Below are 14,692 nucleotides of genomic sequence, written 5' to 3' on the forward strand. Positions count from 1 at the left end.
TTGGAAGTAAAACATTCCCAAACCATTAAACTTTGAAGGTGTTTTGTGGTTTTCTGAGTGTAGCAGGGATCATTAGAATCAGACCCTGGGTGCCAGTACACTCTGGTAGATGTTGTACCATGTGCTTTCATCAGACCACAATACTGCATGCCACTTATCTAAGGTCCAATCTTGATATTTCTTTGCAAACTGGATCCTTTTCTTTCTCTGTGAGTCATTTATAAGTGGCTTTTCTTTGCATGGTAACTGTGGTACCCAAGGTCACTGCACTAAGTATCATGGACAGTATGGAGAGAGACACCGGTTAATATATTAGGATTCCCTCCCTTAATTTAGCATCCTGTAAAGCTGGGATTGACCTCCAGCTGCCTCCTGAGAAATATCCTTGTCCTTTTATGGGAGTGGTAAGCTTTTGCTCCCATCAGCTTTGAATTTCTGTATTAGCTCCTGGACACTGTAGAACTTCAACCCCTTTTGAATGCAGATTTTTTTTTGCTATTAAGACCTGCTTTATGGAGATCTATGATAGGTTGAATAGTTTTCTCACCAGTGTGCTTTCCACCCATGTCTACTAGGCTGATACATAAAAACTAAAGTGCAATATGAAAATGGAAAGCAGGAAAAGCAAATAAGGCAGTACCATATATCAGCTCTCTATGACAACTGATACTGTACAGAGGAGCATCTTCATCCATGCTGTGTGAGGAGGAGGGTGTACCTCACTGTCGGACATACGAAATCTCTCTCAACCCTCTCTGCTCTCTTGTGGGAGGAGAATTACAGTATATGCAAAAAGCTACTGCACCGTTCCCATGACACAGTAACTTTTCACGCAGACTGTAGGTAATATAAGTTGTGTCAAAACAATACTGTACGGTACACAGTGATAAAGACATTGTATACATAATAAAACAAAACAAACTGAATTAATAAATTGTACAAATACTGTACTACTGTACTGTAAATGAGGGCTACCTTTTACATTTTTTTTCTCAACAATCTTTATAAAAGCCACCTTAGTTTCCACCAAGATATCTTGACACTTCTTCACACTGTCACTATCACCACCAGCCTTACACTTGTCAATAGCCATGATTAATTATCACAAAGTAGGAAAATATGCTAAAAAATCCTGGAGTCAGGCTAGATGACAATGTAATTATCACTTCCATTTCTGGTATAAGTGTAGCACTCCTTCCTGTATAGCTATCCAAGGCATCTCCCATCAAATTTGTCACAATAATACTCCTGCTAAATCTAGTCTATATATTTTTAACAGTTCAGTTACTCAGATCACAGAGAATATCCTAAAAGAGCCAATTATCCTTGGGGCAGTGGGCTTGGGATTCTTGACAGTCTTGCTTCTTAACCTTTTTGTCCACAGCACAAATAAAAAACGGGCTGCCCTAGGAAATTTTTTCCAAATAAAAATAAATTTTAAACAAAGGAGTTTTAGGAAATTATTCTTACTAAGTCAATCAAAATTTCATAAGGAATGACCATGTGAAAAAAATCTCAAAAAAAAACAGTCTAATCTATGATATTCTGTACTTTTCCTTCAATTGCTCGCGAAGCAATATGACAACAGATGAAAATCAGTTATCAATGAGTTCACTGCCAACAGCTAACTCCTTGCCAGCCATACAATAAATTTTCCCACCCCCCCCAAAAAAAGTAAATAAAAATAAATAAATAAAATAAATAAATAAATAAATAAATAAATAAATAAATAAATATATATATATATATATATATATATATATATATATATATATATATATATATATATATATATATATATATATATATATATATATATATATATGTATGTGTGTGTGTGTGTGTGTGTGTGTTTTGGTATATATCTTTAGTGTAATTATTATTCTCCTTCCTACATTATTTTACATAAATATATAAGAACATATGACTCATAAGTGAGGGATAAGAGGGTGTGTGTCACACAATCAGGCAGTGTGATCAGTGTTTGTGTATGTGTTCTACTTCCTTTCCTGCATAATCTCACAATAAAACTATAAAGTGTGAGTGCTAAGTAAGTCCAGTACCTCGGTTCAGTCTTGTAGTGACATGATACATGAAATTAAAAACTCTACCAAATATCATGCTAATTTCAACCGATATGCAAGGCAGTTATATGAAACATTTCAGAGACAGCAGGTATAATATTTTTGAAAGGTGGTAAGGTTCTCTCTCTCTCTCTCTCTCTCTCTCTCTCTCTGAGACATGGTAATCCCACTATTGTCTGTTACTATGATCTGAGAGGCTGGGTGAATGAGTGGCTACATTGGAAGTGATTTCAGGTAGGAGTTGCCATGGCAACATATTTCCACCCTTCACTCCACAGCCAACCCCCCCCCCACATCAGCTGTTTTACTGGAAATTGAGTTCAAGGTCGTGATTGACAAGTTCATCACCAAAGCTTTGTACACATGGTACCCATGAAACTAGAAGATAAGAGTGGAGAGAGAGAGAGAGAGAGAGAGAGAGAGAGAGAGAGAGAGAGAGAGAGAGAGAGAGAGAGAGAGAGAGAGAGAGAGAGAGAGAGAGAGAGAGAGAGAGAGAGAGAGAGAGAGAGAGAGAGAGAGAGAGAGAGAGAGAGAGAGAGAGAGAGAGAGAGAGAGAGTGGGGGAGTGGGGGAGGGAGGCAGGCAGCAGCCAATCAGGAGTTAGCCACTAATGACATCACTGCAGTGGGTGTGGGAGGACTGAGAGGGCTAGCTAGCTAGCTAGCTTTGTGAAATGAAAAAACCTTGCAGTTTTTCATAAATATGCACTGCAGCATGCAGACAAGAGCTTATTAACTTACTTTTTTTTTTATGTAGGAGGGACACTGGCCAAGGGTAACAAAAATCCAGCAAGAAAAAAAAACCCACTCAGATGTCAGCCCCCAAATAGATTCTGAAGCAGTAGTAAAAAAATTTAAGGATAACTGTCTTGAAACCTCCCTCTTGAAAGAATTCAAGACATAGGAAGGCAGAAATACAGAAGCAGGCAGGGAGTTCCAGAGTTTACCAGAGAAAGGGATAAATAATTGAGAATACTGGTTAACTCTCGTATTTGAGAGGTGGACAGAACAGGGGTGAAAGAAAGAAGAAAATCTTGTGCAATGAGGCCATGGGAGGAGGGCAGGCATGCAGTTAGTAAGATCAAAAGAGCAGTTAACATGAAAATAGTGGTAGAAGATAGCTAGAGATGCAACATTACGATGATGAGAAAGAGGTTGAAGACAGTCAGTTTGAGGAAAGGAGTTGATGAGACAAAAAGCTTTTGATTCCACCCAGTCTAGAAGAGTGGTATGAGTGGAACCCCCCCAAGACATGTGAGGCATATTCCATACATGGATGGCTAAGGCCCTTGTACAGAATTAGTAGCTTGGGGGGGTGTTTAGACATCTCAGAATGCCTAACTTCACAGAAACTGTTTTGGCTAGAGATGAGATGTGAAATTTCCAGTTTAGATTATAAGAAAAGGACAGACAGAGGATGTTCAGTGTAGAAGTGGTAACAGTTGAGTGTCATTGAAGAAGAGGGTATAGTTGTCTGGAAGATTATGTCACGTTGATAGATGCAGGAACTGAGTTTTGGAGGCACTGAACAATGCCAAGTTTGCTTTGCCCCAATCAGAAATTTTAGAGATCATGAGTCAGGTGTTCTGTGGCTTCCCAGCATGAACTGTTTACTTCCTGAAGGGTTGGAAGTCTATGAAAAGACATGGAAAAGTGCAGGGTGGTATCATCAGCATAGGAGTGGGTAGGACATGAAGCTTGGTTTAGAAGATCATTGATGAATAATAATAGGAAGAGAATGGGTGACAGGACAGAACCCTGAGGAACACCACTGTTAATAGATTTAGGAGAACAGTGACCATCTTCCACAGTGTCAATAGCACGGCCAGAAAGAAAACTTGAGATGAAGCTAGAGAGGATAGAAACCGTAAAAGGGTAGTTTGGAAATCAAAGCTTTATGCCAGACTCTATCAAAAGCTTTTGATATGCCTAAGGCAACAGCAAAAGTTTCACCAAAATCTCTAAAAGTGGATGACCAAGACTCTGCATGAACTGTTTTCTTCCTAAAGTGTTGGAAGTCTATGAAAAGACGTGGAAAAGTGGAGGGTAATATCATCAGCGTAGGAGCAGATAGGACAAGAAGTCTGGTTTAGAATTGATGAATAATAGAAGTGGGAAGTGGGAATAGTAGGTGACAGGACAGAACCCTGAGGAACATTATTGTCAATAGATTTAGGAGAAGAACAGTGACCGTTTACCACAGCAGCAATAAAACAGTCAGAAAGGAAATATGAGATGAAGTTACAGAGAGAAGGATAAAAGCCATAAGAGGGTAGTTTGGAAATTAAAGCTTTGTGCCAGACTCTATAAAAAAGCTTTCGATGTGTCTAAGGCAACAGCAAAAATTTCACCAAAATCTTTGAAATAGGATGACCAAGACTCGTAAGGAAAGCTAAAAGATCACCAGTAGAGCGGCCTTGACGGAACCCATACTGGCGATCAGATAGAAGGTTGTGAAGTGAAAGATGTTTAAGAATCTTCTTGTTGAGGATAGATTCAAAACTTTAGATAGGCGGGAAATTAAAGCAATAGGATGGTAATTTGAGGGATTAGAACAGTCATCCTTTTTTAGGAACAGGCTGAATGTAGGCAACTTCCAGAAAGAAGGAAAGGTAGATGTTGACAGACAAAGTTGAAAGAATTTGACTAGGCAAGGCACAAGCACGGAGGCACAGTTTTGGAGAACAATAGGAGGGACCCCATCAGGTCCATAAGATACATCAAGGCAGCTTTCAATTATATAGATGGAGAAACGACCGAGAAACTGATTACAACCCTAATAAGGCCAAGATTAGAGTATGCAGCCATGGCTCCAAACTTGAAAAAAAAAAAAAAACATAGGAAAATTAGAAAGAATTCAAAGAACAGCCTCAAAACTTCCTTCCAATTTAAGGGAAATGTCATACGAAGAGAGACTGAAGGCATTAAAATTGACAAGTTTAGAAAAGAGGAAAGAAAGAGGAAGGAGACTTAATTGCAGTGTATAGAGCTACAAAAGAAATTTGAAAAAATTGACAATGAAGACTTGACGATTTGGAATACCAGGGTCACTAGAGGACATGGAAAGAAACTGAAAAAAAGCTACAGCAGGAGGGATGTAAAGAAGTTCAGCTTGCCACAACAATGTGTTGGTGTGTGGAATGCAATGGATGCAAAAGTCATCAATGCTAAAACTTTGCATAAATTTAAGGAAAGACTAGACATTTGTAGATGGAAATGGGACAACTCAAGCATAGCTCTCTTCCTACATGTTACAACTAAGTAATTACAACTAGATAATTAAAAAAAATACACATGCACTATCTTAGATTATGGCAAGATTTTTGTGAGTTTTTTCTCTCATTAATGTGTACATACACACACACACACACACACACACACACACACACACACACACACACACACACACACACACACAAAGATAGCTGTTCAGATGCAGGTGCTAGAGCTTCTGAAGACACACATGCTACTGGCTCCTGTATATACAAAGGTGAGGGGGTGGGGCTAGAGAGTGTCCTGTCTCCAAATTTAATACATAAAGAAATATTTTGTGGTTGAAAAATTGGGAGGAAAGGAAGATCTAGGTGGTGCCACCAGTCATGATGTGTTTGTAAACAAACCAAGTGAGGTAAGACAGAAGGCACATTATATGGAAACCCCTGTGGGCTTGAGACAATTGGTGGAAGCAAGTGCAGAAAGGGATTTTTCAGGATTCAGAGAAGAGAAAGGAAGTATGAGGAAGATAATCAGTGTAGAGAGAGAAATAAGGTGCATGAGGGAACTGATCTCAGGCATTCTGGAAAACCAGGACAAACTTATTATGGAAAATTAGGAATTGAGAAAGAAGTATAGTGAATGTGAGAGTGCTCTAAAGATAAACAATGAAATGAAAGAGGCAATGGAGGAGCTAAAGAAAGAAAATGGGATGCTTAAGGCTAAGTGTAATGGATATGAAGTAACTCTGCAGGGGCTGCAAGAAAAGGAGGAGGATAATGCACGAAAAGTGGAAGGAGCAGTATGTGAAGCCAAACTGGAGGAAATGAGAAATGCCTGGAAGAAAGAATATGAGAATGAAAAAGTCAACTTCACAGAGGTGGTTAAAAAACAAATACAGGAAAAGACCAAGGACACAGTAATTCAGGTAATTCAAGAAAAAGAGGTTTTGATGAGACACAGTAGATAAGAAGAAATGCATGGTCTTTTTTGGACTTCAAGAGAAGAAAAACCCAGTTAAGTTTGTGAGAGAGAGGGAAGGAGTTGGTAAGGAAAATTATTACAATGGTCCAAGATGAGAAACAGGGACTGGAATGAGAAGTGAAAGAAGCATATAGAATAGGAAAACATAGTACGGGAGATAAAAGACCATTAAAAATGAGAATGAGATCCCAAGTCGCAGTAGAGGAGATCCTAGCGAGAACTGGGAAGCTGGCTGAAAGTTTGAAATACAGGAATATTTGGGTAAAAAGATATGAACTTGGAAGAAAGGGAAAAAGAGGGATCTGAGAAATAAAGCTAAATAAAAAAAAAAAGGGAGGACAGAAACCAAGAAGAGGAAATTTTATTGGATGGTACTAGATATGAGACTAAGGAAATGGTATATTTAATAATAATAATAATATCAGGTTTATTTATCAAGAGGCAGCAGACAATACAGTGATAGTCGCTGAAGGGGTCTTGATTTACATGGTATACATATTTACATATATATATATGGTATATATATTTACATGGCAGCAGCTTCACCGCTTTTACAGTGTGGACATGATTGAACTGCATACGATATACTTTTTTTTTTTTTTTTTTGGCAGAAGCTGCACCATTTACATAGCTTCACCACTTTCATAGTGTGGACATGATTGAACTGCATACGATATACATCTTTGGCAGGAGCTTCGCCACAGAATAACAAACACCTACTGGGGGATCGAACATGGGACCTTCCGCCTCCCAGTCAGGAGCGCTACCCGTTACGGGAAAGGGAACAAGAAATGAAAGAACCACAGCAGCACTCTGAGAAATTACAAGTAGTGGGAGGAGTAGTACATTAAAAGAAACGTATACAAACATAGATGAGTTACTTTCAGGTGTACTGGAAGTGAGAGATTACCTAATGGAAAGTAGACCTGAGACGTCTCTGCCAGTTTTTCTCACCCCCCCAGCTGCTAACTCTGTACAAGGGCCTTATCCGTCCATGTATGGAGTATGCTTCACATATCTGGGGGGGTTCCACTCATACTGCTCTTCTAGACAGGGTGGAATCAAAAGCTTTTCGTCTCATCAACTCCTCTCCTCTAACTGACTGTCTTCAGCCCCTCTCTCACCGCCGCAATGTTGCATATCTAGCTGTCTTCTACCGCTATTTTCATGCCAACTGCTCTTCTGATCTTGCTAACTGCATGCCTCCCCTCCTTCCGCGGCCTCGCTGCACAAGACTTTCTTCTTTCTCTCACCCCTATTCTGTCCACCTCTCTAATGCAAGAGTTAACCAGTATTCTCAATCATTCATCCCTTTCTCTGGTAAACTCTGGAACTCCCTGCCTGCATCTGTATTTCCACCTTCCTATGACTTGAATTCCTTCAAGAGGGAGGTCTCAAGACACTTATCCACCAATTTTTGACCACTGCTTTGACCCTTTTATGGGACTGGCATTTCAGTGGGCATTTTTTTTTATTAGATTTTTGTTGCCCTTGGCCAGTATCCTTCCTACATAAAAAAAAAAAAAAAGACCAGATGTGTTGTGCCTAACCAAGACAAAGTTAAAAGAGGAAGTCCACTTAAGGAAGAGGGATATGGTCATTGCAGGAGAGATAGAAAGGGAAGAGAAGGAGGAAGAGTACTGATAATGGTTCAAGATGATATATATGTGGAACAAGTGTAATATGGAGATGGCATGGTGGAGGTCATAGGTATAACAATCAGGACCAGTGGAAGAGAAAGGAGGATCTTATTAATGTATGTGCCACCGAAGACTAATACATGGAGGCTGGAGGATCACAAGGAAATGTAAAAGGAAGTGTTGAAGTGCCTAAACCATGATAAATAAAGACAGTAAAATATTACTAGTGGGAGACTTCAACTGCAAAAATGTAAGCTGGGAGATGGAAGTTAATGGAAATGCTGGACCGTGTAGTGAAGAAATGCTATGGTGAATACAATGGACCAATGGGTGGAGGAATTTAAAAGATAGAGAGGGGAGGAGGAACCATCTATGCTAGACCTGGTGCTCACTAAAAAAAAAAAAAAAAAAAATGGAGCTCAGTCCAACCATTAAATGCTTAAGTCCAATGAGAAAAAGTGACCATGTGATGTTAGAAGTGGTACTGCAAGACTGGGAAGTTCTAGCATGTAAAGATGATTATAAGAATGGGAGATTAAATCATGCAAAGACAAATATTGCAGAGTTGAGGAAATTCTTTGGGAGTATTGATTGGAAGGGACTTATGGAAGTCAAGACAGTGCAAGAGAAGCACAAAACATTCCTGAAGAAGTACAATGAGGGTGTGCAGAAGTATGTACCTGTATATGAAGTAAGGAGGAGCAAACATATTTGGTATATTGCCAGAAGCTAAGAAAGGAAATGATATACTCATAGCTTAGAAGAAACTGAAGCAAAGAAATTAGAATAATTGAGATCAGTATAAGGAGGCAAGGAATGAGTATGCTAGAATGAGAGAGAAGAGGAGAAACAATTTGAAAAGAAATGGTGCAGAAATGTGAAGAGGCCCAAGCTTTTTTTACAGATATATCAATGGAAAGATGACAAGCAGAGACCACTAACAAGATAGTAAAGGGAGAAAGGATATATCAAACAGTAGAAGAGATTAGTGAAATTATGAATGAGAGTTTCAGGTCTGTGTTCAATGTAGAGGCGGATGTTACAAAACCAAAGTGTGTGTGTGGGGGGAGGGGGAGTCGATGGTTACAGAAAGCCTTGGTGCAAAAACATGAAATTGGCAAATTGTTAGAGAAGTTGGATGTCAAGAATGCATTGGGGTCTGATGGAGTGTCAGGTTGGACACTAAAGGAATGTAGAGAACAAGTGGTGGAGCCAATTTGGGATGTGATTAACAGCTCATTGATAGAGGGAAGAGTACCAAGAGAGTGGAAGAGAGTAAATATAGTGCCAATACACAAAGGAGGAAAGAGGACTGAGCCACTAAATTATAGACTGGTGTCACTAACTAATATTGTGGGCAAGATCTGTGAAATAGTGATCAAGGAAAAGTGGATGAAATATTTGGAAGAAAGCAAAGTTATAACAAATAGTCAATTTGGTTTCAGAAAAGGAAGGTCATGTGTGACAAATTTACTAAGTTTCTAAACAAGAGTAATAGAGGAAGTACAAAACAGAGATGGGTGAGTAGATACAGTGTACTTGGACATCAAAAAAGCTTTTGATAAAGTCCTGCATAAAAGACTATTGTGGAAATGGAACATATAGGAGGACTGAGTGGGACAATGCTGAAATGAATGAGAGATTACTTAAAGGATAGAGAAATAAGAACTGTGATCAGGGACACCTGTTCAGGTTGGAGTAATGTAACAAGCAGAGTACCACAGGGGTCAATGTTAGCACCCATTATGTTCCAAATATACATCAATGATATGCAGGAGGGTGTGACCAGTGATGATGCAAAATTATTAAGAGTAATAAAGAGCCATGTTGATTGTATGGAGTTGCAAAGAGATATTGACAAGATTTATGGGTGGAGCATGAGGTGGAAATTGGAATTCAATGCTAAGAAATGCCATGTGATGGAAATGGGAAAGAGTAAAAGAAGACCTGCATGGGACTATAAAAATGGGGAAGAAAGGAATAATGAGGACCAATGAAGAGAAAGGCCTAGGAATGGTTATTCAAGATACCCTGACCCAAGAACAGCATATAAATGAGATATTTGGCTTGACGTACAGGATGTTAACAGATAGTACAGTGGCATTTCATTACATGGATAAGACTATGATGAAAAAAATTACAGCCACTATGCTCTGTCCCAGGCTGGAATATGCAGCAATGGTGTGGTCTTCACATATGAAGAAAGATATAAAGAAGTTGGAAAGAATTCAGAGGGCAGCTACAAAAAATGGTACCAGAGCTGAACATATGAAGAGAGGTTGATGGAAATGGGACTGCCAACTTTGCAAGTTAGAAGAGAAAGAGGAGACCTAATAATGATGTATAAAATAGTAAACAACATTGAGAAGATAGACAAGCAGGACCTGGTGTTGCTGAAAGAAGATAAAGTTGGATGGACAAGAGGAAACTCAAAGAAGATCAGGATGAGGCAGTGTTTGAGAGATATTAAGAAGTACAGTTTTCCACATAGAACTGTGGATATCTGGAATGGACAAAATGAAGAGGTTGTTACAGCAGCAAACATGCAAAAATTTAAGGAAATGCTGGATAAATACAGATGTAGAGGCAGAACACTATAAGCCCTGCTCAAACCCTGTATTATAAAACTAGATAAGTACAACTTGGTAAATACACTCACTCTACACACACACACACACACACACACACAGTTATAAAATAGCATGATTTGAAAAAATATGAAATGAGGTGACTTGGGGTGTGTTTAAATGTTTTTTCTCTAAATGTGTACTAAAAAAATGGAGAAAAATGCAGTTAACGTTGCATCATTCATAATGTGTTGCGTAATGTTTAATGTTTTAGTGCTGAATAGAAAGCAAAGTCATTGAGCTTCAATGTAAAACAAACTAGAGCTTCCTAGCTCATTCCAATAAAAAAAATTATTGCATTCTGCACATTGCCAAACTAACTGCATTTCTCTCCACTTTTAGATTTTGGCACTTACATAACTATGTAACTGAATGCCTCATACATTATATGATATATATATATATATATATATATATATATATATATATATATATATATATATATATATATATATATATATATATATATATATATATATATAATACAGAGAGAGAGAGAGAGAGAGAGAGAGAGAGAGAGAGAGAGAGAGAGAGAGAGAGAGAGAGAGAGAGAGAGAGAGAGAGAGAGAGAGAGAGAGAGAGAGAGAGAGAGAGAGAGAGAGAGAGAGAGAGAGAGAGAGAGAGAATGGAATAAAAAAAATTGATTTACAACAAACATCCATTTCAAAATTTATTTTGATATCCAAATGACTTCATATCAAAACTGATTCTGCAAAATTGTAGAAGCAATCATTATTTTGATCATCTAATGAATTTCAACTGTTTTCTTTACAATCACGAATAATTACTTTTGAACTATAATTCTGCTGTTACCTGTTTTTAATAAAAATCTAACTACTAAATGAAACCACTTTCAAAAGGGCAGAGTTTGGGGAAAATGTTTGGTGGGATACATGTGAATTGGGTCCCCGGCCCAGATCCTGGTAACACTTTTTCAGTGCGACTAAAACTCACTTAGCTAAGTAAGCAGGTATTCATCCATACCAAACCCACAGTAGTATTCATAAAATCTAGCTGCAGGTTCATAATGCACGCTCTCTCTCTCTCTCTCTCTCTCTCTCTCTCTCTCTCTCTCTCTCAACATTATTGAAATAATAATAATAATAATAATAATAATAATAATAATAATAATAATAATAACACACACACACAAAAACCTCAAAACTGCCGTACTGTGGGATTTGTGGCGGAAAAGCACATAGAAAGCACCCAATCCACCTAGCACATCATATGAGTTGCCAGACACCTCCATAGCTCCATAAATCATGCCTGAGACCTCTATATCTGGAGAAAATCCCTTGTCTCCCCAGCGATTTAGTTGCCACGTCTCCAGAACATCTCAAAGGAAAATAAGACATCTGAATTCAAAACTCTGGGTGTAAAAAATCATGCCTTAATAGATGATTACCAATGTGAGCAAGCCACTAGGTTGTGCCTACATAGATGATCACCACTGTTTAGGGGTTAATCAACAAGTATGAACCAAATATGCCTTACACACCCCTAACCAACCCTAGATCACCACCCAAGGTCTTGAAAACTCCCACAGAAAAGCCAGACAAGCTTACAAACTCTCAAGAAGTAATCTCAGCAGACAGTCCCACAAGCTATACCAGCCCTGGCTCGCTAAAACACTATGAGTGACAGATTCTGTAACTACTTTAATAACCAGCAAATCGAACATGAAAAGTCACTGATCTTAATGCTGCAGACCTCTTCAAAGCCATTTCACTAGTATATCAGGAGGGAAAAACTTGGGATGCCTTCTATGGGCCCCTTGAGGTTGGACTTCAGGGACTCAACTTCAGACTAAACAGATGGCTGACACCTTTTCAACTCACTTTTGTTCATTCTATTCAAGCCATGTCAGTAATCCTCCCCCCCTCATCAAACCTTTGAGGGTGTTCTTGAGTATCACTCCAACTCTGCAGGAAGTCTGGAAAGAGCTCAAAGCGCTACACCCATACCCCAGCATAGGACCTGATGGCTTACACCCCCAACCTCTTGAAATCTTGCCCATCTCTGGCTCTTCCTTCATGCATGATATTTCAAGTTTCTTTCTAGTGGTTAGCTACTTCAAGAATGGAAAAAATCCACTATTATTTCCCTATTTAAGAAAGGCTCTCCATATATAGTACCCTTTGAACTACCAACTAATCAGCCTGACCTCCGTCTGCTGCAAAACTTTAGATCATTTTATTGCAGAAGCACTATACAATTTTCTCGACTCTAATGATATATTATCCAATGACCAGTATGGATTCCATCATGGTAGAACAGTTGACGATCATTTGTTACTTGTGTACAACAATGTCACTGCATGGTTGGATGCCACATTCATAATGGATGTTGTCTTATTTGACTTCAGCAAGGCCTTTAATGTTGTTAACCACTCACTACTCATTAACAAACTAAGGCCACTGGAGATTCACAGCTCCCTTCTTTCCTGGATCACTAAGTTTGGTACTTCTTGATAAGAAGTCCATCCCCCATTCCCCCAATCCCTCCTAACCCCTCAAACAAGCTTGAGGGGCTGTGGGGAATCAGGGGTTTTGGAGGGGGGGATGAAAATAAGTGAAATAAGGGCATTCAAGAATCTAAGAAAATTTAACTAAATATTTTGAATTTCCCTAACGTATCCTAGCCCCTAGACTATCCCCCCTGCTTGAACATTAACCTAACCTAGCATAACTTAACCTACCCAGTGGGACTGTGTCCCTGCTGGACCCCACCTGCAGGGACATTAACCTAACCTAGCATAACCTAACCTAATCTGACCTAACCTAGCATAACCTAACCTAACGAGGGACCTCAAAAAATTATACCGTTGTGCCTTACTGGTATGGTGTGGCAATGGATGTGGGCACAGTTTAGAGGCTTCCTTAATAAACACATGGAACCTCTTCCTTATGTTAATATATCACATCTTAACCAGTGCTGAAGGTAAATATCTCACATAGTGACTTTTTCCTGCTGAACACTGGCACAGCTTGCTTCACCTCCCTCCACTGGGTAACCATATTAACAAATGACAGTGAGCCTCTATCAGAACGCCTGACACGTCTCTAAAACAAATGAAGAGTGTGACTAAACTTACCATAGAAAATCACAATTGGTGGCCTCAGTAATGGCCTCAAGAGTGGCAGTGTGTGATTGGAGAGATCAGCTGTATAGATACTGTGAAATCCTAATATGCCACTACCCACAAATTCCAGTTATAAACAAAAGAAAACCATTTCATTGTTTACTCTTGACTGGTGCTGAGCTTGCTGGACTTAGAAAATATCAAATTTCTCCACACTCTTGAGTGGTACTACAGCCATACTAGACATGTGCCCTCCCCCAACTTTTTTACATTTACAGCAAGAACACCGAACCTTTCTCCATGACATGTGAGTTTCATGCTTGTATGTAACACGGATGTGATATCCTGATTAATCCAGAATTTCTAACAGACTGACATGCAAGTCTCTGTATGTCTCCTCTGTGTGTAGCTCCTCCAGGGCTGTTCTCAGTGGAGTGCCCCAGGGCTCAGCCCTGCTAAAGCCCTGCTAAAGAATTTTCCACAACTAGTTCTCTATTGTACCACAGAATCTCTTCTTTCTCTCTCCACTAAACCACACGAAAGGCCATAGATTTAAGGTGGCCATGCCCCACACATCAGTTGAATGCCAACACAGATTCTTCAGCATAAGATGTATCAGTCTTTGGAATTCCTTGTCTGATGATGCCATTCCTTGTGACTCAATTGTTGCTTTGATATTATTGTAGTTTCAATCAATACACCATACATAACCTTTGCAGGGTCTACATCTTTCTCGAGCCTTACTATTTTGCTGTAGCAGGGTCTTGATCTTGATCTTGATGGTACAGGTGGCACAGGATAACTCCTGAGGCCAGGCCTTTGGATCGGCAACTCCTGTAGAAGGGGGAAAAAAAGGGAGAAACGAACAGCATTCTCTATCCTAATTGTTCATACATCTGGTACCCCACATTCTCTCCAGAAACTCTTTCACCGCCTCAATCATCCTTTCATTCGCCTCTCTACACAGTCCCAGCAACAACACCATCCATTACTTTCCTGTCTTCTCCACTCTTTCATTCCTATCATGCCCTAACTCAGTCAGTATCACTTGCATCATCTCA

The 14,692-nt window shown here is 39.2% G+C and overlaps 1 protein-coding gene across 3 annotated transcripts in view; it reads right to left on the reverse strand.

Annotated features, from left to right (window-relative positions):
• The window catches only part of LOC135095093 (ribosome biogenesis protein SLX9 homolog), a 76,021-nt gene extending 61,654 nt beyond the window's left edge, over window positions 1-14,367 (reverse strand). The window contains exon 1 of one of the 3 annotated variants that reach the window (XM_063995798.1): window positions 13,644-14,367. Coding sequence is in view for 2 of the 3 variants with exons in the window: in XM_063995796.1 (XP_063851866.1) it covers window positions 13,503-13,566 (64 nt within the window). In the remaining variant the exon portion in view is untranslated. Of the gene's footprint in view, window positions 1-13,502; window positions 13,582-13,643 lie in introns of those variants that run through there. The other 2 variants (XM_063995797.1, XM_063995796.1) reach the window with 2 other exon arrangements.
• Between the last annotated feature and the right edge of the window lie 325 nt (window positions 14,368-14,692).

The sequence above is a fragment of the Scylla paramamosain genome, chromosome 47, assembly GCF_035594125.1.
Source record: "Scylla paramamosain isolate STU-SP2022 chromosome 47, ASM3559412v1, whole genome shotgun sequence".
Classification (NCBI taxonomy): Eukaryota; Metazoa; Arthropoda; class Malacostraca; order Decapoda; family Portunidae; genus Scylla; species Scylla paramamosain.